Source organism: Coccinella septempunctata, chromosome 8 (assembly GCF_907165205.1).
Source record: "Coccinella septempunctata chromosome 8, icCocSept1.1, whole genome shotgun sequence".
NCBI classification, from domain to species: domain Eukaryota; kingdom Metazoa; phylum Arthropoda; class Insecta; order Coleoptera; family Coccinellidae; genus Coccinella; species Coccinella septempunctata.
The window spans coordinates 16,162,922-16,186,097 of NC_058196.1; the positions used below are offsets into that span (position 1 = coordinate 16,162,922).

Below are 23,176 nucleotides of genomic sequence, written 5' to 3' on the forward strand. Positions count from 1 at the left end.
TACCCAATTTTTCGAATCTCACATACATTTTTCACCTTCGAACATCAAATTACTCGGAAATTGCGCATTATACGAGAAATTACGTATTTATAAGATATACAGGGTCTTTCACGAGGAACCTCACCCATATTTATACGGGAAACTACTGAACGTATTTTCATGAAATTCAGCACTTATAAGTATTTCACGATGCTGATGAAATCTAAAATATTTTCAAGGCATGAGCACCTCCGGTTTTTCCGGAAATGACGTCAACTTCCGTTTTTCAAATTAGAACACCATTTTTTTATTGCAGAAATAGATTCCTTAGAAAATTTCAAGTTTCAAGAGAGAATTTTCCAACCAAAACTGAAAAATGTTACATCAAAATAACTTGAAATTTTCTAAGGAATCTATTTCTGCAATAAAAAAATGGTGTTCTAATTTGAAAAACGGAAGTTGACGTCATTTCCGGAAAAACCGGAGGTGCTCATGCCTTGAAAATATTTTAGATTTCATCAGCATCGTGAAATACTTATAAGTGCTGAATTTCATGAAAATACGTTCAGTAGTTTCCCGTATAAATATGGGTGAGGTTCCTCGTGAAAGACCCTGTATAGCCTCCAACTCAGTTTCAAGAGTTGGGTTCTTTGAATTTTTGGTATTTTTATTGTACGTAATGGTCATAATAAGAAAACCGGAAGACATGGATGATATCTTGTGTTCGGCATAGATTTATCAAATGAATTCCATTCGATAAAACAGTTTGTGAGAACTAAAAATAACATTTTTCAAAGGTTTCTCAACAACCTGTATATTTTAAACCGGGGCGATTCAGAAAAAATAGTAAATGAAAAAAGTGTTTATTTTGGCCTAAAAAATCTGCTGTTAAGATATTTGTACGTATCAAAGACTCACCCTGTATAAGTCTAATTTCGTAAGCACCGTGTATGGGATAGGAGAGAGGGGAAAATTCGCTAATTTAGAGGGAAATCCCTATACGTGAGTCAACCGCTTCATATTAAGGGTTGTTAAAATGCCTGAAAAAAAAAACCGTAGCCTACCCAGCAAATACTCTGGATTCAGGAGCCAGATCGGCAATAAGAAAAAAAAATAGATAAGCAGAAATTCAAGACTTTTCACCTTTACTGCAGGCAAATGTAAACAAATCTACGTTAGTCGTCAGTAGAGTGAGGTTCGTACCGATCACAGACAGGGGTGGGTATAGTACGTATACAAATGGTAGATAGCGAAGATTAGTGTTGTTGGCCTCGATATTTATCAAATTTATTTGATTATGATTTTTCAAGGTGATCGACCTGAAAGGAGGATCGCCTGGCCTGCTAGAAGTAGTAGTACGCCAGTGTCGCCAGTACTTCAGTAAGGAAGCGAGTAATTTAGTTATGTAAACACCAAAATTTTTTGTTTGAATTAGAATAACTAGAAATATATTCTGGGATATCTTTGAATAATTTTAACGAAGAAATAGAAAATTTCGCCATGTTTGTAAATTGAGATATGTTTCAAATTATGAGCTACTTCTTCTCTCGTACCTAGATTCTTGAGACGGTGACCACCCCGTAAAGCAGAATGACCCTTTTTCTACGAAATTGCGATCAATAGCAGACCCCCTGGAAGTCTTACATCAAGTAGTTAGTCCCTTACTTTGAGGTAGTTCGTTATTGTATGAAGATACAATTTTTCCACATCTTCGTACAACAATGAAAAAAAAAGTGAAAAATGAAAAAAAAAATTCAGCTCGAAAATGCAGTACCTCAGTAGATAATGGATATGGAAGAAAAAGCGACACATGTTGTTCTCTAAAAGCTAACTTTGTATCCCTTCCACTATGAAATATACAGCGTTGTGCTTAGGTTTTGAATGAAATTAATATTTATTCAACCAATGAAAAAACTGAAACCTATAAATTTATTTTTGATTAGCCTCATTTTTTGGCAATAAAATTGAGTGTTTTTTCAACCCATCCAACTTCCATTTTTCAAATGGAAAGCTCAAGGAAAATGGGATCTTACCATAATCTTTGTTTTTTTTAATTTTGTGGTTTGTTGTTTTCAAAGGCTTTAAGACTATGGTGGAATTCGTTTTTATGTGGAGTATTGGGTAGAAGTGCGGCTAAGATTTTGGAGAAAAATATTCAATTCAATTCAATTGTCAAAAAATGAGTTAAATCGGAACTCAATGAACGTGTTTCAGTTGGAATAATCAATAAACCTGTCTTAATTTTGAGTCACTTATTGGTTTAGAAACTATTAATTTTTTTTTGTTTCTTCTGATAACCACAAAATTAAAAGAAAACAAAGATTCTGGTGTGATTAAATTTTTCGTGAGCTTTCCAACTAGCCAAATGGTAGGATATGTTTCAATTTGAAAAATGAAAGTGGGATCGGATTGCCGCTAAGGGATTGAAAAAAACCTCAATTTTATTGCCAGAAGATGAGCCTAATTAAAAATCAATTGCCGGGTTGCAGCGTTTTCACTTCAAGTTATTGATTGAAAAAATATTGATTCTATGCCAGACTTATGCCCAAGCCTTTATAATATAGCTTAACTCCTTTAATTCACAACTTTCCAATAAACCCTTATCGTTCATGGTTACGGATATGGTTTCGATATATTGTGCATGTGCCCCTCGAATTTATGCATCACACCGATTTGAGTGCATCTTTATAAGAGAATGAGCCAGTTTCCGGAATTCCTGCTGAATTCTTTTACTGGTATTGTTTGTTCACTTCAGGAAGCTATTAAATGTAGGTATAAACTTATAAGTGCAAAAAGTGTAAATACACAAATAGTTATCTAATCTTCGGATAAATTTTCAAAATATGCATATTATTTGACTCATATTACATTTCGGAATTCCAACCGATTTATGGATTTATTTAAATTACCCCTCCTCTCTCGCCCCCATTGTCAGACAAATTCTTGAGCAGGGCGTTCGTTTATACTTTGGGCACTTACCCACCCATTCACAAAATATGGATTTTGCTTTATTGCCCCTTGTAATAAACTAGATATTGCAAAGCCTAGGTAAAGGTGAGCCCATGGTTTGTGTAGTGTCATTTTGACCGTTGGAGGGAAGTGATTCTGTTCCGCAAAAATATTTCAAGCTTGAGCAGCCCTAGTTAGTAGTACACATTTTCAAGATGAAGTTCAGTGTGGTGTTTGCGGTAGTTTTTGGTGGTTTTGTGTTTTTTGAAGTTTGTTCGTCTAGTTCAACTTTCGTCAGTTATGTATTTCCCACTAGGATGGTTTCGGTAAGAAAAAAAATTTATATCATGAATTTTTATCCTAAATGTGTTCTCAGTATTTAAGGATTTGCTTATTAGTTGCATCTAAAAAAAGATTTTATTGTTTGAAGCAATGATTAATTACACAAAACTCGAACAACAGACAACACAGTGTCTCAATTTCTGTGCATGTATAGAACGTTTCTGCAGGCTATTTGAGATCTAAAATACTTTAGTGCTAATGGGTATACAGGAAAACAAAATGAATTTTCTCAATAATAATTTTTTTCAATTCTAAATATCAAGAATTCAAATCAAAATAAAAAAAAATGAATACTTTGCTTAGTTATTTTTTTGGAGTATAAGGCATCGCGAATATATACAATATGAAGGAAAACAGATTTTTCCATGGACAAAAAGAAGAATGAGAAACACAGATATAGGTACCACTAAATAAATCAAATACTGAACATATAAAAGTTGAATAAATAGAACTAAATGACGAAATAAATAATCGGTATTAAAATGAAACACTTTTACTACGCATGAAATCTGGAAATATGTGAAAACATCGTTGATATTAAACCAATAATATAAATTACCGCTATTGATATAATCAATATCAAATCAATTGAGTTTCTTCACTATAGATAGGAAACGCAATGCAGATAAGCACCTATTACAAGGGAAATGGGTGATGCTTATTCAAGATATTCAACAAAATGTTTGAAAAATGGGCTCCAGCACGAAAAAATTTTTCCAGCAGTTTCCGGTTATATCGGAAATGTCTTTTCATCGTTAGATGAAGTCAGCGATTCATGAGTTATTGGGATTTTTATGAAAAAAATAAATGGTGAAAACAGGTCACACTTCTTTGGATATTCCAATTTTCTTATTTTGTAGCTTTACTGCATTGTTTGCCGTTTGGACCAAAAATGTATAGGGTGTTTATGAGAAGTTCATCAAATTGAACAAATCGAATTAATCAATACTCAAGATTTTTATATTTGTAAACTGCATCTTTTATCCGTTGACTAAATAGCTAGTACTTGGTACTTCTAATAGGTATTGAACAAAAACGTACTCGAAGTATTTTATCAATCGTATTTTGTATCAGCGCTTTCGACTGATCGCCATCCTCAGTACCTTTATCAAATTAAATACGAAAAAACACAAATATTCAATCTCCACAACGACAATACATAAACTAAATGCATTAAATATTTTTACAAATTTCTTGTTCACAATTTCAAGTGGAAAATATGGAAAGTGTGGAAACTGCGTAATTAAACAATCTTTGACTTAACCCAAGACTATTTAATTACGCAGTTTCCGCTATTTCCACATGTTCCACTTGAAATTGAGAACAAGAAATTTGTAAAAATATTTAATAACCCGCTGAGTCGATTTTGTAGCATTTGAAAAAAACGTGCACAAAATTTTGTACCTGTACGAAAGGCGAATAATCTTTTGATACCTAATTCGGCTTCTGCGATTTTTTCTGTACCTATAAATTTTGGAACGTGCCAGCCAAAGTTTTTGAAACTTATTTCAATCACAGATTGAAAACCTTACACACATGAAAGAACTGTTTCTGTTTAGTGGTATCAAATTTCTTTAAACAATAAATATTTCAGTAATTAACTATATTAAACTAAGCAGCAAATGAAGTGGGACAGCTGGAAAATTGTCTAAGTTTGACTAGGTATATCTTCGACAACACTTTAATGATGTTTGATTTCGACCCTGAGATGCAAAGCCTTGTCCTTCGCCTGTATACCCCACTGCCACAAGGAAATTTTTTTCGATTTCTTCTTATTGTATAAGGTGTGAATGTAAGGCGGCTAAAAATATGACGAAGAATTTGGGAATAGTAGAGGTTTTAAGACTACACCGTTTTAGTGTTCAGTTCAAAAAGACTGATGACTAAATGAATATCGTACGTCAGAAGCCACTAATTTATATAGGGTTTTCATTACAATTCAATTCAATGAGTTGGTTGCCTCAGAAAGTTAAAAAAATTTTTATTCGTCGAACGAAAAAAAAATATAAAAATTTTCATTGAAGAACGAATATTCATTCATGTTATTAACTTTCCGAGTTGCAATTATTTCTTCTATGATATTCCACATGAAAAAATATCTCAAAAAGTCTCGTCATTGGCTACAATTCGTTTCCTGGTGAAATTGAATAAAGACGTCCGTTAAGTGCTGCCATCTATCGACGAAAGTGGAAACTATTGTAATTTTAGTGACTTTTACTTAGCGTTCAAGTATTCCGGCAACACCCCAATATCTGGTAGTCTTTTCCCCTTTACTCCTTATACGGATGGCGAGAAAGTTCCGTGGTATAAATAAACTCATCTTAACTAAGTTCTTTTTGATGCTGGGTGGATGGTGGATGTTCGGATACAATGCGTTGCTATGGAAATATCGCCATTTCATGAAATCACCTCTTTTTCTTGAAATTTTAGCTATAAGTTCGCCATTTCTTCGCCAATGTTAGATTTTTTACCACTGATGCAAAGCACCATTCTTAGTCTTTACGCAACTGGCCACGGTTTTGTATTCAAGCTCTTCTTGTTGTACAGGGTTAGAATACAAGGAGCCGAAAAATTTACATCTTTTTGGATGAGAATACAAAAACAGTGGTGGCTTTACAAAGTTTTTCATTATGTTGGGTGGATTGTTTGGAAATCCATTTCCTTCGATTAGTTTCAATTTACATTCCACTCCTCCTCAGTCCTTTCTCCTACGCAAGGAGATGGTGACGTTTGTTCGACTGTGATCGACCACTCGTCTATTCTGAGCCCTGTGAGAAGCCTCCGAAAGGGAAAGTCCTCTGAAAGTTTTTATTTGATCAGACCCCCCGTGAAGGAGATCTGCCCCTTGATCGTCGACCCTCGACTTTTCCTTCAATAATCAGTCTCTCCATTCCTTCTTTCCTCCCAGTGATGTGACCAAAGTACCTCAGAATATTTCTGTTAATTTTCGTGACGAGTCATGAATTAATCTTTAGTTCTTGAAGAACAGACTCATTTGTGCGTCGTGCTGTCCACGGAATTCGCAATATCCTACTGTAGACCCACATTTCGAAGGCGTTAATCCTCCTTGCATCCGCTTTCTTGATGGTCCATGTTTCACAGGCGTATGTTGCAACGGGAAAGATTTTTTATTTGTTTATTCAACTCTGCAATTCGTTGGTTTTTCTCTGCGGCGTTCATTACGCATTTTTTTAGGGCTCTCCGCTTTTTCACAATTTCCATTGTTTCATCTGACATCCAGTGTTTCCGCCTCTGCAATTTTTCTTTGGAATTTGTTGAGTCGATAGCCTTGAGAATCCACTGTTTTGCGTCAATACAAGTTTTTTCGGGGTTTTCCGTAGCTTTCGGTTTTATGCTATTCTTCAAGGCCGATTGGAACTTGGCTAGGTCTTCTGGTACAGCTCTGGTTGTGCTCATTGGTTTCGTTATTCCGTGGAAGACATATGTCTTCATTGTCTATATGTGATAACAGCTGCTCTCGATTAATAAATCAAGTTTCAATGGTGTTTACGTTTTTAAAGTTTGAATTGAAAATTGACCAAAGTCTTGGCTTGATCGCAATCTTTCCGACTATCAGTAGAAATAACAGCTTTTAGGTCAGACTGAATGAACTTGCCTTGAAAAAGTTCAACTTAGTCTTGTTCTTCTTCATCACCTGTCCTAGCTCCTGTAAATGTACTCAGCATTCCGTGGAACTTTATTTTGAATTCAGCTCTCAGTAGTTTGTGGTCAGAACCACCTTCAGCACCCGGTCTCATTCCATAGGTGAGGGTAATATCACAAAGTCACGAGTTCGACTCCCAACAAAGTTTCATCGAAAAATTTTTTTTTGCTGATAAAATCATATTACCATCTGGAATGTTTCGACAGCTCAATTTAAAAATGTTGGGCCTTAAAGCCCAATCAGTTTTATTTTTTTGATTATGTTAAAGGTTCCTGTGAGATATTTGGACGGCTGCAGTAAAGAAATGGTTTGATATTTTTCGATTATGTTTCCATATTCGTGTTAGGTATAAAAGGAACTACAATCAGGAAACATTTCAAAAATTTCGGGTGTATTTATTTTTCGCTGTAGACACGTAAAAAAAAAGTTGTGTTCGATTTATGAAAAAAAAAATTCTTCACAGAAATTGCTCGAAAATTGTGTTTATTCACAAAATGAAATTTAATTTGGAAACCAAAAACAGAAATCACGAACATTGAAGGTTTTCCGCCATTTTGAAAATTTTTTCGGAGTTCTTCATCTTTTCTGAATTGAGCACTCAAAAATACTCCGATGTGACCAGAAATCGTTACTTTGAGGTTTATACATAACTTAGCTCACTCATTAGAATATTGCTCAAATACGACGTTGAACGCCCTATATCTCTCTTATGCGTCGAAAACGGGGTATATGTTATAAGGCAAAAGTGATTCTTCCGGTGTCATTTACCCACTATATATGTTTGTCCAGTTCACGGGCGTAGCCAGGGGGGGGGTTTTGGGGGTTCAAACCCCCCCCGAAATAATAAAGTTACATAATATTAGTTTCAAAAAGTCTCAATTTATATGTCAAAATCAGAAAAATTTCATTTCAAAACCCCCCCCGAAACTCAACCCTGGCTACGCCTATGGTCCAGTTTATGATGAAACACCCTGTATAAACAAGTAATTGTTATGTACACTCAATAAATAATCATCAGCCGGCACGATGCCGGTGGAATATGCGTCAGTCGAACTGCATAATGGTAAGTGTCCACCTGTCCTAAAATCTCGAGAGAAAGTTTCGAGATCAATCTCAGGGCGTTGTTCATCTGAGCCCTTGAGACACGTTTAGTCGCGGAGACTAGTATTGACTTGTGTCGGAGAGTGCGTGAGACTGCTCTCGAGACTATTTTGTCGCAGGTGGACAGGTACCATAAGATTCAGTACGCCAAAGGAAGCTGGTCACTGCCCTTGACTTTGGAAGCCTGACTGACGCAGAATCCACCACTTCAAACGTGACTGGCGTACATTTTTAAGTTCAATTTGATTAAAATAATCATTTTTCAAAATTTCAAGTGAAGATCGGTCACTATAATTTTCAGATTTTTCCGACCACAGGCAACCGCCTGACTGACAATGTTTCCCCCATCGGGAACGTGACTGACACTCATTTTCACTCATAATCATGAATAATATACATTATTACAAAGTTGCAAAGTAGAGATCAATCACTTTCTTTTGAGATTTTTCCGGCGGGTTTCACCGCCTCCCACGCCCACGCCCACCACGGTCGCGCTGACTGACTTTCGATTTCGAGTACAGTAATAGTATAACTCTCTTTTAATCACATTGAGTTGGAGATAAATCACTGATAAAAAAGTGACATCACTATTAGAACCGTGCGATCCCAGTAGAGCTTGTGATGATCATTTTCCAATACAGAATCTGGATGGTAATTGTAGTCTTCTTCTTAGTGTGCCTTATCCGTCCTTGGAGGTTGGTTATCACCATGGCATATTCCTCTCTGGTTTCGGCAGTTCTTGTGACTTGTTAACAATTTAAACCAGTCCACTGGCGTATACAGGGTGTCCGGGGAATAACTGTACATACTCATACCAGAGATAGAGTTGGACTAGCTGATTACGGATTGACTATAAAAAATTAATTTTTGGATTTCCCTAGAAAGCTACAGGGTGATTTTCCAACTTCATGGAAATACTTAGACCATCATAAAATCTAAACTTATTGACGGATATAATTGAAACTTGGGTGGTTATTGGCACATGCTAAGGTCAAGTCAGAAAGATATCAATTATTTCATTATTCCAGGGCCGGACTCATTAATCTTCATTTGAAGTGTTCAGGGTAAAAAAAAACACTTTGTATTTCGAATTACGAATAATTGATTCGCTTCTTAGAAAGAAGCTAAATTATGCTTCAATTTTTGGTATCGCTCAAAGTTGTCACATCAACAATTATTTTTTATGAATTTCTTAATTTGGATAAAGTTCGAAAATTGCAATTTATTAACCTGAACAGGACTTAGTCATCTTGTGCAGGTCGAAAATAAATAATAAATTTTCTTTGAAAAGTCACTGAAGGTGAAGAAGACTATAATAATTTGTTGATATACCAGACAAGGATTTTACTTTGAGGGAGTAAATGAAGGTATTTTGAAAAAAAAATTGGTGATGTGTATTGGGTATACAGAAGCATATTTCAAAATTATTCTTATGTATACCGGGTGTTCGACAACAATGATATAGACCAAAGTTACACTTCTTTCAATGTAAAAACCTCTATATGAATTCAAAATTGGTATGGCAAGTTCAAATAATCACGAGTTTTATGATTTTCAGTTTGGGAGAATGTTACAAAATATCTAACTAGATTCAAAGATCAAGCTCAAAAATGCACAAAAATGAAATTTCCTTCAAGATAAAATATGAATTCCTATAACATATTCTGTGATAAAGTTCAAACATTTTGACAACTGAAATTTGAGATTGTTGTTTGTTGCTTGTGTTTTGATTATTATAAAATAGTGAAATTATCAAAATGGCCAATTTCACTAATAGAGAATATGCTGATATGATGTTCGTGTATGGTAAATGTGAGGGAAATAGTCGAGCTGCTGTGAGAGAGTATCGTCTGAGATTTCCGACGCGCAGAACTCCCAATCACCAAACATTTTCTGCAGTATTTAGTTCTATAGCGCAATATGGTAGAGTGCCAGATAGAAAGAAGGATCGCCAAAGAAATCTAGAGAGAGATGATGAAGTACTCCAATTAATTCAAGCACAACCTTCAACTAGTATAAGGAGAGTAAGTGCACAAGTACATTTGCCGAAGCATAAGGTGCATAGAATAATCAAAGAGGAAAATATGTACCCGTACCACATACAACAGGTACAACGATTGGAGCCTAGCGATAATGTCTTAAGACTGAATTTTGCACATTGGATAGCAAATCACAGAGTCACTTTGTACAGAACAATATTCAGTGATGATGCTCAATTCACCAGAGATGGTGTGTTCAATATTTAAACTCGCACATGTCGGCCGAAACTAATCCACACAGTATAAGACTGAAAAATTCACAACAAAAATTTTCAGTAAATGTTTGGTGTGCTGTGATGAACAAACATTTGATAGGGCCTCATTTTCTTGACGGTCGCCTTACAAGTGCGACATATCTAGATTTCCTACAAAATATTTTACCCGGCATGCTACAAGGAATAAATATTAGAGGAATTTATTTCCAGCATGATGGAGCTGGACCTCATTTTGGTTTGGAAGTGAGAAGGTACCTCGACAGTACCTATCCAAATAGGTGGATAGGTCGAGGAGGACCTATTCCATGGCCTCCTCGATCTCCAGATTTCAACCCGCTAGATTATTTCTTATGGGGAAAATTGAAGGATATGGTATATTCTGAAGAAATACAGTCAAGAGAACAGCTGATGAACAGAATAATCAACTGTTGCGATATTTTAGAAATAATGGCGACATGATTCGGAAGGCTGTATCCAATTTGAAAATTCGGCAAGAGAAATGTATCTATACAAGCTTATGGTTTTCATTTCGAACCACTTTTGAAATAACGTTGACTCAGCAATTCATTCGTTCCTATTTTTATTTTTATTAGGTACTCTTTACTGTATTTTAGTTTTTTTCATTTGTCATTGTTTCGTTATTGAAGTGCTCATTAAAGGTCTGAACTTTTTTGTAAATTTTCTGCTAATACTTTCGCATTTTATATTCAAACTTGGGATTTTCAGTTCTCTTCATGATGAAAATAGTTATTTTCCTATCAAGTGCGGAAAGTGATACTTGCCCGCACGAAACTGCCGTTGCCCGAACGATGCGAAGCAGAGTTCGGGTAAGCAGTTGAGTGCGGGCAAGACACTTTCCGCAAGAGTTAGGAACAATATTTTTTCTACAAGCGCTTGAAATATATAAATATATCAATTGCACGATACAGATCATATCTCATTTGAATAATTCATATAAAATGACAGACGTAATTCTGCATGTCGTTACCATGGGTTACTCATCGTTGACGTTCGGTGCATAGAGACATGATAGAATTTAATTTATTCTATAAGATTTGCGTGCGGGAAAAACCCCTGCTAATCCATTCCCGCACGCAAATGCGTGCGGGAAAGAAATAGCAGGCGTTTTTCCCGCACTTTTTGGAAAAGTGACTCTTTGCAACTTGAAATGCGTGTGGGAAAAAGGTTGAACGCGCACGCTTGTAGAAAAATTCAATTTTTCGAAATTTATCCAAATTCAAAACTTCATAAAAAAATAATTGTTGATGTGACAACTTTGAGTGATACCAAAAATTGAATCATAATTTAGCTTCTTCCTAAAAAGCGAATCAATTATTCGTAATTCGAAATACTAAGTGTTTTTTTACCCTGAACACTTCAAATGAAGATTAATGAGTCCGGCCCTGGAATAATGAAATAATTGATATCTTTCTGACTTGACCTCAGCATGTGTCAATAACCACCCAAGTTTCAATTATATTCGTCAATAAGTTTGGATTTTATGATGGTCTAAGTATTTCCATGAAGTTGGAAAATCACCTTGTAGCTTTCTAGGGAAATCCAGAAATTAATTTTTCAGAGTCAATCCGTAATTAGCTAGTCCAACTCTATCTCTGGTAAGAGTATGTACAGTTATTCCCCGGACACCCTGTATTTCTCAACTATGACAGTTTCTTTCTTCCCGGTCTGCGCCTGTCCTCGATTTTTCCCTTCATGATGTTTTACGGAAGTTTGAATAGCTCTTGTCAGGTCCTCAACCTGTGTGATACTTTTTTATGTGGGACGTTCATGATAGGTATCTTTAGGATTCTACGATAGGTCCACATCTTTCTCTTTGAACGTCCATGTTTCGGCTTCATACAAGAGTGTTGACCAAACGTAGCATTTCGATAGTCTCAAACAGAGACCGAGGTTGATTCGTTAGTCAGAGAGAAACTTTCTAAGTAAGTAATTGTAGTAAGGAAACTTTTTTGACTCCGTGCCCGCGAACTTCTGGCATCCCCCTGTGATGTACTTTATGGTTTCATGTGTAGCACAGCCATAACGACAGCCAGCTATCGCCACTGAGGTGTCCTTTGCGATATATTTCATAAAGTTTGATCTTGGATGGCAATGATGAACCCCTCTGTCTCGGGAAGAACTTTTCGGAAATCAACCAGTAGTTCGAAGCAGATATGTCGACATGATCATGGTTGACCTCGTTCAGCATCGCAAACTATACTCGATGAAGATCAAACAGCCTTGTTGGAGACATATTCACGAAGTCCTCCAATTTCCTTAGAGACCTGAGGCATACGGTTACACAAATCAATAAGTACTCGACCCCAAAGATAATGTGGTTACTCGGTTCTTTCTATTGAGTTTTTAGTGTGATGTTTATGATGTTTTCTCAGCAGGGCTACTAAATCGATGGTGGTCCAAGAGATGATACCGAATGAGTACCTAGCTCAGTGCTGAGCGTAGGTATTGACCGCTTTGGTCAGATTCTTGCTATTAAGACCAGTTCTCAATATCCTACTCAATCTTCCGTTAACAACAACAACAACAACAAACAGTCTTTATTTCAAATCAATGGTTACAATAATAAATACTGATAGCAAATGAAATGAAATAGTGTCAAATAAGCAGTTTTAATTGATGAAATCATCAAGACAGTAAGGTTCCAGACTCAGTAGAAGCTTGAAAATCTTCTTCTTGAACAAGTTGAAGTTGTTTTCCCTCTGTATTACCCCAGGTAGACTATTGAAAAGTTTTAGGCATCTGTATTGCATTTGATTTTGACTTGTCGTCAATCTATATTTAGGAAGGTTATATGATGAGGTTATTGTATTATATCTTTCCTTAAGGTTCCTATACTTGCTGAACAATTCTTGGTTCTTATGAAAAAATAGGAGGCATTCCTGAATATATATCCCATAGATCGTCAAGATTCCTTTTCGTCTGAAATAACCGCGACATGATTCCCTATAACTCAGTTTACACATTATTCTGAGTGCCTTTTTCTGCAGGACAAATAGAGATGAAACATTACCACTGCCGTAAAAGGTTATTCCGAATCTAAGCTGTGACTCAATTGTTCCATAATATGCAGTTCTTAGTGTTGTGGAGTCAACATACCTTGAGAGAATCCTTAGAGCATAAACTGAAGAACTAGCCTTATTACAAAGTTGCTGTATGTGTGAGTGCCAGCTCAGTTCCTCATCTACATGGAGGCCAAGGAATTTAACACATCTTGATACTGCGTATTCTTGATTTTGTAACGAGATACTCTCTGGTGGTTGTATTCCAGAATTTACAGGATGAAACAGTACAATACCTGTTTTAATTTTATTCAAAATGAGGTTATTTTGGTCGAACCACATCTCAGCTTGCAGGAATACATCCTCAAGCAGCTGCCTCAGCTCTGGCCACAAGGACTTTATCAGCAGGAGGTTTGAGTCATCTGCATAATTTACTGTATTCACTTCATTTGTGTGACATTGTGAATTCTGTATGAAATCATTAATATAAATAATGAAAAAAATAGGACCAGCAATACTTCCCTGCGGAACTCCTAATTTCAATTCGAGTGGTTGAGATCTTACATAACCATTGTTGGTAGAAATTTCCACAAGTTGTGTTCTTCCTCTGAAATATGACCGGATCCATTCCATCGCTGGGCCAGCAATACCATACTTCTCCAACTTCTTCAATAAAATGTCGACACTCAAACTATCAAAGGCCTTGGCAAGATCTAAGAACAATCCCAACGCTAAGTCTCCTTCCTCAAAAGCATCCACTATCCTCAAGAGAAACTGAAACACAGCTGTCTGTATGGATTTTCCTTTTAGAAAACCATGCTGATTCTTGGAAAACAAGTTATTCTCTATAAAGTATTGGACAAGCTGGTTACAGAATGCCAGCTCAAAAATCTTGGAGAAAGATGGCAAAATACTTATAGGTCTGTAGTTCTTATAATCATTTATATCTCCTTTCTTATGGATAGGCTTGACTATAGCAATCTTCAAAGCTTCTGGAAATATTCCATGCCTCAAGGAGTTATTCACTATGAAGTTCAGTGGTTTTAATATTTCATCCCTCGTTTCTCTAACAATGTTATTAGATATAATATAATATAACTCTTTCTTCATCTGGCTCTGATTGATCCTTCTAGCTTGTTTGATCTCTAGATACTTGTACGTATCTTCCTACTTCAAAGCTTCGACTTCTGCACCTTCCTTTGAATCCGGAGTCTTCTATTTTGCCTCTTGTTACATTGAGAAGATGGCATTTTTTCAGTCCAAACCTCTTTTTTATATCTTCAGAGAATTATTCTACCATTTTCAGCATTTGTTGCATTTGGTTCTTAAGAGGTGCAAGGAGTTTCGAATCATCCATGTAAAGGAGATGATTCAGCTTCATCAAGGTTCTACTGCCACTCTTCATGGTAAATCGGTAGTCAGTAGAATTCAGTCAAAGGATTCAAGGCCCTGTAGAACGACAATCGGCTGAGCGAGTCTGCTTGGGAATTTCCGTCTTCTTGGAATAGGTCCAGTTGTAACGGGGCCATCTGCTACTTTCATTTGAAGACTAGTACGCCAGGTTGACATGGCGTTTTCTAGGAACTTTACAATATTTTGATCTACCTTGTGAATCTTCAAGATCATCAAGAGCCATTTGTGGGTTATGGAATATAATGCGTTTTTGTAGCCTACATACGCATCATAAAGCTTCCTTCGTTTAGGAAATGCTTAATTGCAGATGACAGAATCTATTATTAGTTGTTCTTTGTATACTCAGCTGTCCTTTGCAAATCCTTTCTGTTGTGGGGCTATGATGGTATTCTTTTCACGATGGTTTGACAATCAAGATGTGATTTAATTTATATAGCGTAGTAAGGTCGATATTTAGTTGGGTCTTCTGTATTCCTTTGGTCTTTAGGTAACAGGTATTTGTGCCATGTGTTAGAAATGTGCATTCCTTCAGGATTTTTCATGACATCGCTTATGTGGAAATGGAGTACACAATACTCCTTAAGTGCCAACCGGGTACCTCGGAAATATTTCTTGAAGCGACCCCCCGGTTTCGCACAATTTCGCCATTCTCCGGTTGAACTATTTAACACTACACAGTACTGATCAGTGGACAACGATCTCGAAGATGTTTTCGATAATGGGATTTCCTGCGCTTATTCATGGCTAACTCGCATTACTGGAAGAAAACCGTTTTTCCTGCATTATCCAAAGTTTCTTTGAAAGCTCATTTCTCTTCTTCAATTTTGATTTAGTCATGCTGCATCGGTTCATAATTCAGAGTTTCAGGTTTTTCATAAATCCATCTAGTATCTCCATTCAACTGAGGCTTCGTAGATAATTGTTCGGTCCAGAATTGTTCGATGGCTTCCTTTGGTGGCAGCTTGCCATTTTCTCCATCAGTGAGTGAGCAATAGACAGTTTCTTCCGACTTTTCAAATAAATTGTCATCTATTTTCCTGCTATAATCATTGCTCTTATATCTACTCAGACGTTCCGCATAGAGATTTATGTTCTGCTATGTGTCGAGGTGGAGGTGAGCTGTTGTATTCTTAATCTCCTTACCATGATTTCTTCAGCAATTTTCTTTTTTTTTTCTGTCAGCCGTCCGATGTCTCTTCTCTAATGTTTCTGTATTGTTTTGGAGACGTTTCTGTCATGGTGGTACATATAATATGCAATTTATGCAATCTTGGGCTATTAATGTTTGTTCGGCGAATTTTTGATCCCATGGTTTTTGCTGTGCTGCACAATAAAAACTAGATGCAGATATTCCAGTTACTCGGGTAAAACGTCCTTATTCAAGATGTCAATTACGACCGATAGTTTCTTGGATGTACTTCCTATTATTGAACTATACCGCGAAAATTTCAAGTGCGTCATTCGTTAGCATTTTTTCTCCAATCGTGTATTCCGTGCTTGGAAAGCACTGCATGGTGAAGTGGTATGCACCACGTCAGTTAACGCTTTCAAAAATTGTCTTGATCTGCACTTAAGGGGAAGTAGTACATACGATTCGAGATCAAGACGATCGGGTTGCCTTACGGATGCTACCCCAAATACGAAGATGTGTCACATCTTTGAGCAATAGTAGAGAAGAGTACTGAGTCAGTTGAAAAGTGGAAATTACCACGTAGGAGGTATTTTCAGTTATTCCTGCATTTCAGCGTAATTTTGGCATATATCGCTATGAAATTCTTTGCAATATATGAACAATTGAATCGCCGATGTCACCCCGTCGTTATATTTATCGAAATATGTCGAAAAACCGTCGAAAAATGATTGTGAAAACAAGTTTTATTGACACTAAAGTTCAAGTTTTTTTTCTCATAGAAAAAACAACTAAATTAAAAAAAAAAGATACGGCGTGACATCAAGACGTCCTTTAACATCAATTAAAAAAAAAGTCAAGGATTCACGTAAGAAATTTGAAGCTGAAATTAAGAACCAGTGAATGTCGTTTTTGAATGGAGATTCTTGAGGTATTATTTCCCCTTAACTGTAGCTTTATTCTCATCGTTTATTTTTTTGGCCTCCGTATTTGGGTTGTATTGTTTTTTTTTTTTGTTGTTGTTGAACGCTTGTACGTCGTGCACTTGAAATGTGTTTTTTTATCTGTATGTATCCTGCCTCTTTTATTATTAATATTAGATAATAATAATTATTATTATTTTCCATAACTTTCACAGAATGTTAGAAAATATTTATTGAACGACAATACTACCTTTCAGAAATGAAAGGACGGCAATTTGAACATCTCATCAATTCCAAAGGCGTTTACAAATTTATGCCTCCGCATAGAAAAGTATGCCAATTTTTGATAAGAATTGGAAATAATTATTAGAATGACTGTCAATTTCGAAATTCCAATGATATTTCATAGAACATATGAAGCTGCAAAGAAAAACTATTTATTTCTGCTACAATCATCCAATATATTGTAATCCTAGGATTACTTTTGAAATAGATTGAGTTGCAGTTTGAAGCACCCTGAAGCTTTGTAAGTTATCCCTATTTGCGAATTTGAGATACTTCTACCATCATCGTGTACAAATACGATATAAAAATTATAACAACCAGTGTGTTATTATAAATTCTTTACAATGTGGATACTTCATGTGGGCTTTAAACCTGTTAGTATTCCTATGTCTCAATAAATAAATAAATAAGCTTTTTCTATAAGTCTCTGCAGGACAGTAATTACCACAGAACATACCCACATCTTGACTTAATTTATGGTAATTACTAGAGTAAGTTTGAGTAGATGAAGTTATGCCGGGTCGTAACTTTCAGTTGAGCATAAAATAATTTCATTAACTGATATTTGGTGTACGATAAATATGAACATGAAATAGTTGCATTTTCATTACAAATCATACTATCTTTTTTTCTGTATAATGTACTGTATTATTCACTCTTCTTCAGAATGTTATGGTTACCAAAATGGCCGATACCATTGGAGATGGTATCAAGCAAGCGATGGAGCATTGCAGTGCACAATTCAAATGGAAACAATGGAATTGCCCCAAGTCTGCATTCTCCAGGTATGACTTCAATGAAATTTTTACTGAAAATAGAAAGTTATCAGAAGAAAAATAGTATCTTTTTATAGGTTTTCTTGAATTCTAGAATCTTTCTTCATTAATTCTATAATTTTCATTGTTTTCTGAATTATTATGAATAATGAATTTTAGGAAATTATATTATAGGATATTGATTTTTTCGAATAAATCCTTAGCTTTATTATTTTTAATAAAGCTAGAGTCAGGGGCCAGAATCCTTTAAATTTTTGATATCCCCTTACATTTCATTAGGTAAAACCTCTACCCCAACAGTATAATCATCAGTACGGTGAGGACCTAACTGATGAGTGGTGGAACTTCATATCACAGATTACAGAGTAATCTATGCTTCATATAAAAACCAACGGAGTCAACAAACAGAAGCCAGCCCCACATTTGCGGTTTCGGCAACAGAACCTGTATTTCAAGCTAACTGCGTGACATCCAAGTCCTGAATCATAAACATAAAACGTATAGAAGGATAATGAGGAAACAGTTTGAAACAGATAGATAGCCCGAAACACTTGTCTACGATTAATATTTCTCAGAGGGTTATGTCCATTGAATTTCTTCCATCTTTTTCAAACTGTTCCCTCCATTATCCTACGTTTTATGTTTAAGATTCAGGACTTGGATGTCACGCAGTTAGCTATAGCTGCCTACGTGGTGACGTTTGCTGTTGACTTTGAATGCAGATTCTGGATTCTGCATTCCGTAACCGCAAATGTGCGGCTGGCTTCTGTTTTTTGACTCCGTTGGTTTTTATATGATGTTCCAACAAGTGTTGTTCATCTGTGCACTTTTCTGATGAGGGGCAAAAGCCCGAAACACGTGTCTACGGTTAATATTTCCCAGAGGATTATGTCCTTTAAATTTCTTTTATTATTTCAAATATCGATTTAAATTCAATCTGGGAGGACTTGCATTTTCTGAAACTTTTTAGAGTTTTCACTTCCAGTCTCTGAAACAAAATCAATCAAAAAATTGAAATAATTGATTTGCTACTCCGTGAATTCTTGCACTAATTTGCTCAGGAGCATAAAAGTTTCAGAAGATTATTTTAAATGATTGGTTTTCCTCAGATATCCTCGCAAGTTAGATATACATATACTTTTTTATAGAACTACAATAGCTCTACAAAATTGTACTTGATCATCTCTTATAGTTCACTCAGCGTCGGCCATAAATGCCTGAAATCAACGTCTACAATGCACGACTTATTCAGAAAAATCGATATTTTTCGTAATCTCTTCATTATATAGGAATGAATTTTACACGAAAACCTAACCTGATGAATTCCTTACACTATAGTGAAATTTTCATCAAAATCTTACATCTGATTCCGTAGTATGGTATTTAAAGGTTAGGATTTTCTTAACAGAAAATAGAACTGGTCATAATAAAGCGTTGCCCCAAAAATCACCTTAACGATACTTTCAAAATGACTAAGTAGAAAAAAATTAAAATTTATTACTGTAATGAATCCTAATACGACCCTAGATCATTTGTTATCCGAATTATCGCAAAGCAATAGGAAAAACCTATTGTGTTTTGACTGATTCAACCATATAGTTTCGTTTAGGATACAAGAACAGAAAAATTGCTAAAGACAAAAGTACAAGCTAACAATAAAGAATGATGTCATTCAACTTGTTGATAGCGAAAGTTGGCTTCCGATGGTGATTTGTTTTGAATTTTACTCTCTCTGTACATTTCATAACATCATTTTGAAGAGAAGCCAACCTTATCCCTTCAATAGATTGGTTTGCAGAACTGACGTTCATAATATGAACATACGTCGTAGGAATGTATTGTCATGTCCCCGTCATCATCTACTTTGGAAAAAAGTTTCAGTTATAACATTTGCAGGCTGTACAACGGTGTTGCTGATAATTTTAAACTGTTAAATCAAAATGTTTTCAAAAAAAGATTATGGCTTATCTCATCGGTTCCTTATCAGTCTGTTTTTTTGGCAGTTTGTGGGATTTGTTTATTGATATGCTCATATTTTTTCTATTTTTGATCAATTCTGTATATTTTCATCGAAATTTTCATTTTTTAAGTTCGAATGTACATTTTGTATACTACAAAAGGGTTAAGTGGTAGAGCACCTTTGTGTGAACTTCCCCTTGAGATTTCTAGTGAAATAAAGACGTTATTATTATGAATTTGGACTTTGGCCTTGCGGCTTTCACACATTCACTTATCCCAGATATCAAAAGGATTAAGCTCCGTTGGAGCCCTTTCCAGGTTTTCGGGCTCGTGGTGGTAGTCGGGTAGCTCCTCCTATGACTTTAGCCTTGCGGCTTTCGCACTCCTCTCCAGAGGAAAATTCACTTATCCCAGATATCTCAGATATCAAAAGGATTAAGCTCTGTTGGCGCCCTTTACAGGTTTTCGGGCTCGTGGTGGTGGTCGGGTCCGGGTCGCTCCTTCGCTCCCTGCTGTAGGTTGGATTCCTGCTCCACCCGCATTTTCTGTCGGAGCAGACGGTGTTCCTCTGCATTCCCCATGTACTTGCGTACAGTTCTCGCCGTTCCGAGCAGTACCGCCTTCTGCATGACTCTATAGATATTTTCGTCCAACTGAAGTTTCCTCAAGTTCTCTAGTAGTTTCTTCGGTATCAGGCCAGTAGATGAAATGACAATAGGGATGGTCTTGATATCTTTCAGCTTCCACTGTCTTCTGGTTTGTTCCTCGAGATCTCTGTATTTTGAAATTTTTTCAGTGTGCCTATCTAGAAGATTGGTATTATTTGGAATTGCCACGTCGATGAATAGTGCTCTGTTCTCATCCTTATTGAGTAATATGAGGTCTGGACTATTGTGGGATATTTTCAGGTCTGTGAGAACCGTGCGATCCCAGTAGAGCTGGTGATGTTCATTTTCCAACACAGCATCCGGATGGTAATTGTAATAAGGAACCTTTTTCGAACTCAGAAGTTGGTGTGTTAGTGCCAATTCTTGGTGAAGAATCTTAGCAACAGCATCATGTCTAATTTTGTACTCCGTGCCCGCGAACTTCTGACATCCCCCGGTGATGTGCTGGATAGTTTCATGTGTTGCACAGCCATAACGACAGCTATCGTCAGCCACTGAGGTATCCTTGGCGATATATTTCATGTAATTTCTTGTTGGAATCACCTGATCCTGGATGGCGAGCATGAAGCCCTCTGTCTCAGGAAACAACCTTCCGGAAGTCAACCAGTAGTTCGACGCAGATGTGTCGACATAATCATGGTTCACCTCGTTCTGGTGCCTCCCATGCAAAGTTTTGCCAATCAGTTTCTGCATTTTACTTTCTGCAGAGTGTTCGACGGTTTCCAAGTGATCCTGTTGTAGCTTTAACGGTGTAGAACTGTCAGCAACACAAACCACTCGATGGAGTTCTGACGAAGCAGCCTTGCCTAGGAAATATTTTCGAAGTCCTTCAATTTCATGGGACATACGATTGGACAAATCAACAATTCCTCTACCTCCAAGATGTCGTGGCAGCTCTGTCCGTTCTATTGAGCTTTTGGGGTGATGTTTATTGTGTTTAGTCAGCATCGTCCTTATTTTTCTCTGTAAAGCTGCTAAATCGGTGGTCGTCCAAGAGATGATATCAAATGAATAGCTCAACGCCGAGAAAGCGTAGGTGTTAATCGCTTTTATCAGATTCTTGCTGTTAAGACCAGTTCCCATTATCCTTCTCAATCTACGGGTGAACTCCTCCGTTAATTCTTTCTTCATCTGGGTCTGATTGATTTTTCTTGCCTGTTTTATGCCTAGATACTTGTATATGTCTCCTTCCTTTAATGCTTCAATTTCTGCACCTTCCTTGAGTTTGAACGTACCATCTTCTATTTTCCCTCTCGTTATGTTCAGCAGTCGACATTTTTCTAGTCCAAACTTCATTTTGATGTTTTCCGAGAATCCTTCCACCATTTTCAGCATCAGTTGCATTTGTTTTTTGGTAGATGCGAAGAGTTTCACATCGTCCATGTAAAGGAGATGATTCAGTTTAATCATAGTTCTACTGCCGCTCTTGACGGAAAATCCGTAGTTCGTAGAATTCAATCTATGAGACAAGGGATTCAGGGCCATGAAGAACCACAGAGGACCCAGCGAATCTCCTTGGAAAATTCCGCGTCTTATTGGAATAGGTCCTGTTGTAATGGAGCAATCTGCTGCTCTCATTTGAAGACTAGTACGCCAGGTTGACATGGCGTTTTTCAGGAACTTAACAATATTGGGATCCACCTTGTAAATCTTCAAGATCGTCAAGAGCCATTCGTGGGGTATAGAATCGATTGCTTTTTTGTAGTCTATGTACGCAGCGTAAAGATTCATCCGCTTGGAGAACGCTTGATTGCAGATAACTGAATCTATTATTAGTTGTTCTTTGCACCCTCGGTTGTCTTTGGTGCATCCTTTCTGTTGCATGCCGATGATGTTATTCCTTTCGCAATGGTTGTGAATTCGGTTTGAAATGCACGATGTCATTAATTTGTACATCGTTGGAAGACATGTGATTGGTCGGTACTTGGATGGGTCTTCTGTATTCCTTTGGTCTTTAGGTAACAGGTATCTTGTGCCATGTGTAAGGAATACTGGCATCCTTTCAGGATTTTCAATGACATCATTTATTGCGGAGGTCAATTTGTCATGCATGATCCAAAGTTTCTTGATCCAGAAGTTCTGTAATCCATCAGACCCAGGTGTTTTCCAGTTGTGTAGTCCTCTGATAGCTGATTTTACTTCTTCAATTGTGATCATGTCATGCTATTTTCTAGCTTCAAATTTTTCATCCTCAATCCATCCGGTATCTCCATTGAATTGAGGTTTCGTTGATAATTGTTCGGTCCATAATTGTTCAATGGCTTCCTCTGGTGGTAACTTTCCATTTTCTCCATCAGACGATGTGAGTGACCGGTAGAAAGTTTCTTCCGACTTTTCGAATAAATTATTGTTTCTTTTCTGGCTATAATTGCTTTTATATCTCCTCAGGCGTTCTGCATACAGACTTAATTTTTGCTTTAGAGTGTCGAGGCAATGGTGAGCTGTAGCATTCTCCGTCTCTCGTTCTGTGTGTGTCCTGTTTCTATCCATGATCTCCTTGGCAGCTTTCAGAAGCTTTCTTCCTCGATTCCCGTTCAAGTACTCCGTCAGTCGTCCAATGTCTCTTCTTAGTCTCTTCTGTTTTGTGTAGAAGACGTTTCTGCCATGCTGGCGCGTGTAATTTGTGTAATTTTGGACCATCGTTGTTCGTTCGGCGAATTTTTGCCCCTATGGTTTTCGCTGTCGTCAGCGCTGCACAGTAAAAAACTAGATGC

The 23,176-nt window shown here is 36.7% G+C and overlaps 1 protein-coding gene across 1 annotated transcript in view; it reads left to right on the top strand.

The window, feature by feature from the left end:
- The window catches only part of LOC123319471 (protein Wnt-8b-like), a 34,683-nt gene that overhangs the window by 1,897 nt on the left and 9,610 nt on the right, over positions 1-23,176 (top strand). The window contains exon 2 of the mRNA XM_044906470.1: positions 17,726-17,844. Coding sequence (XP_044762405.1) covers positions 17,732-17,844 — 113 coding nt within the window. The 5' untranslated portion in view covers positions 17,726-17,731. The remainder of the gene's footprint in view (positions 1-17,725; positions 17,845-23,176) is intronic.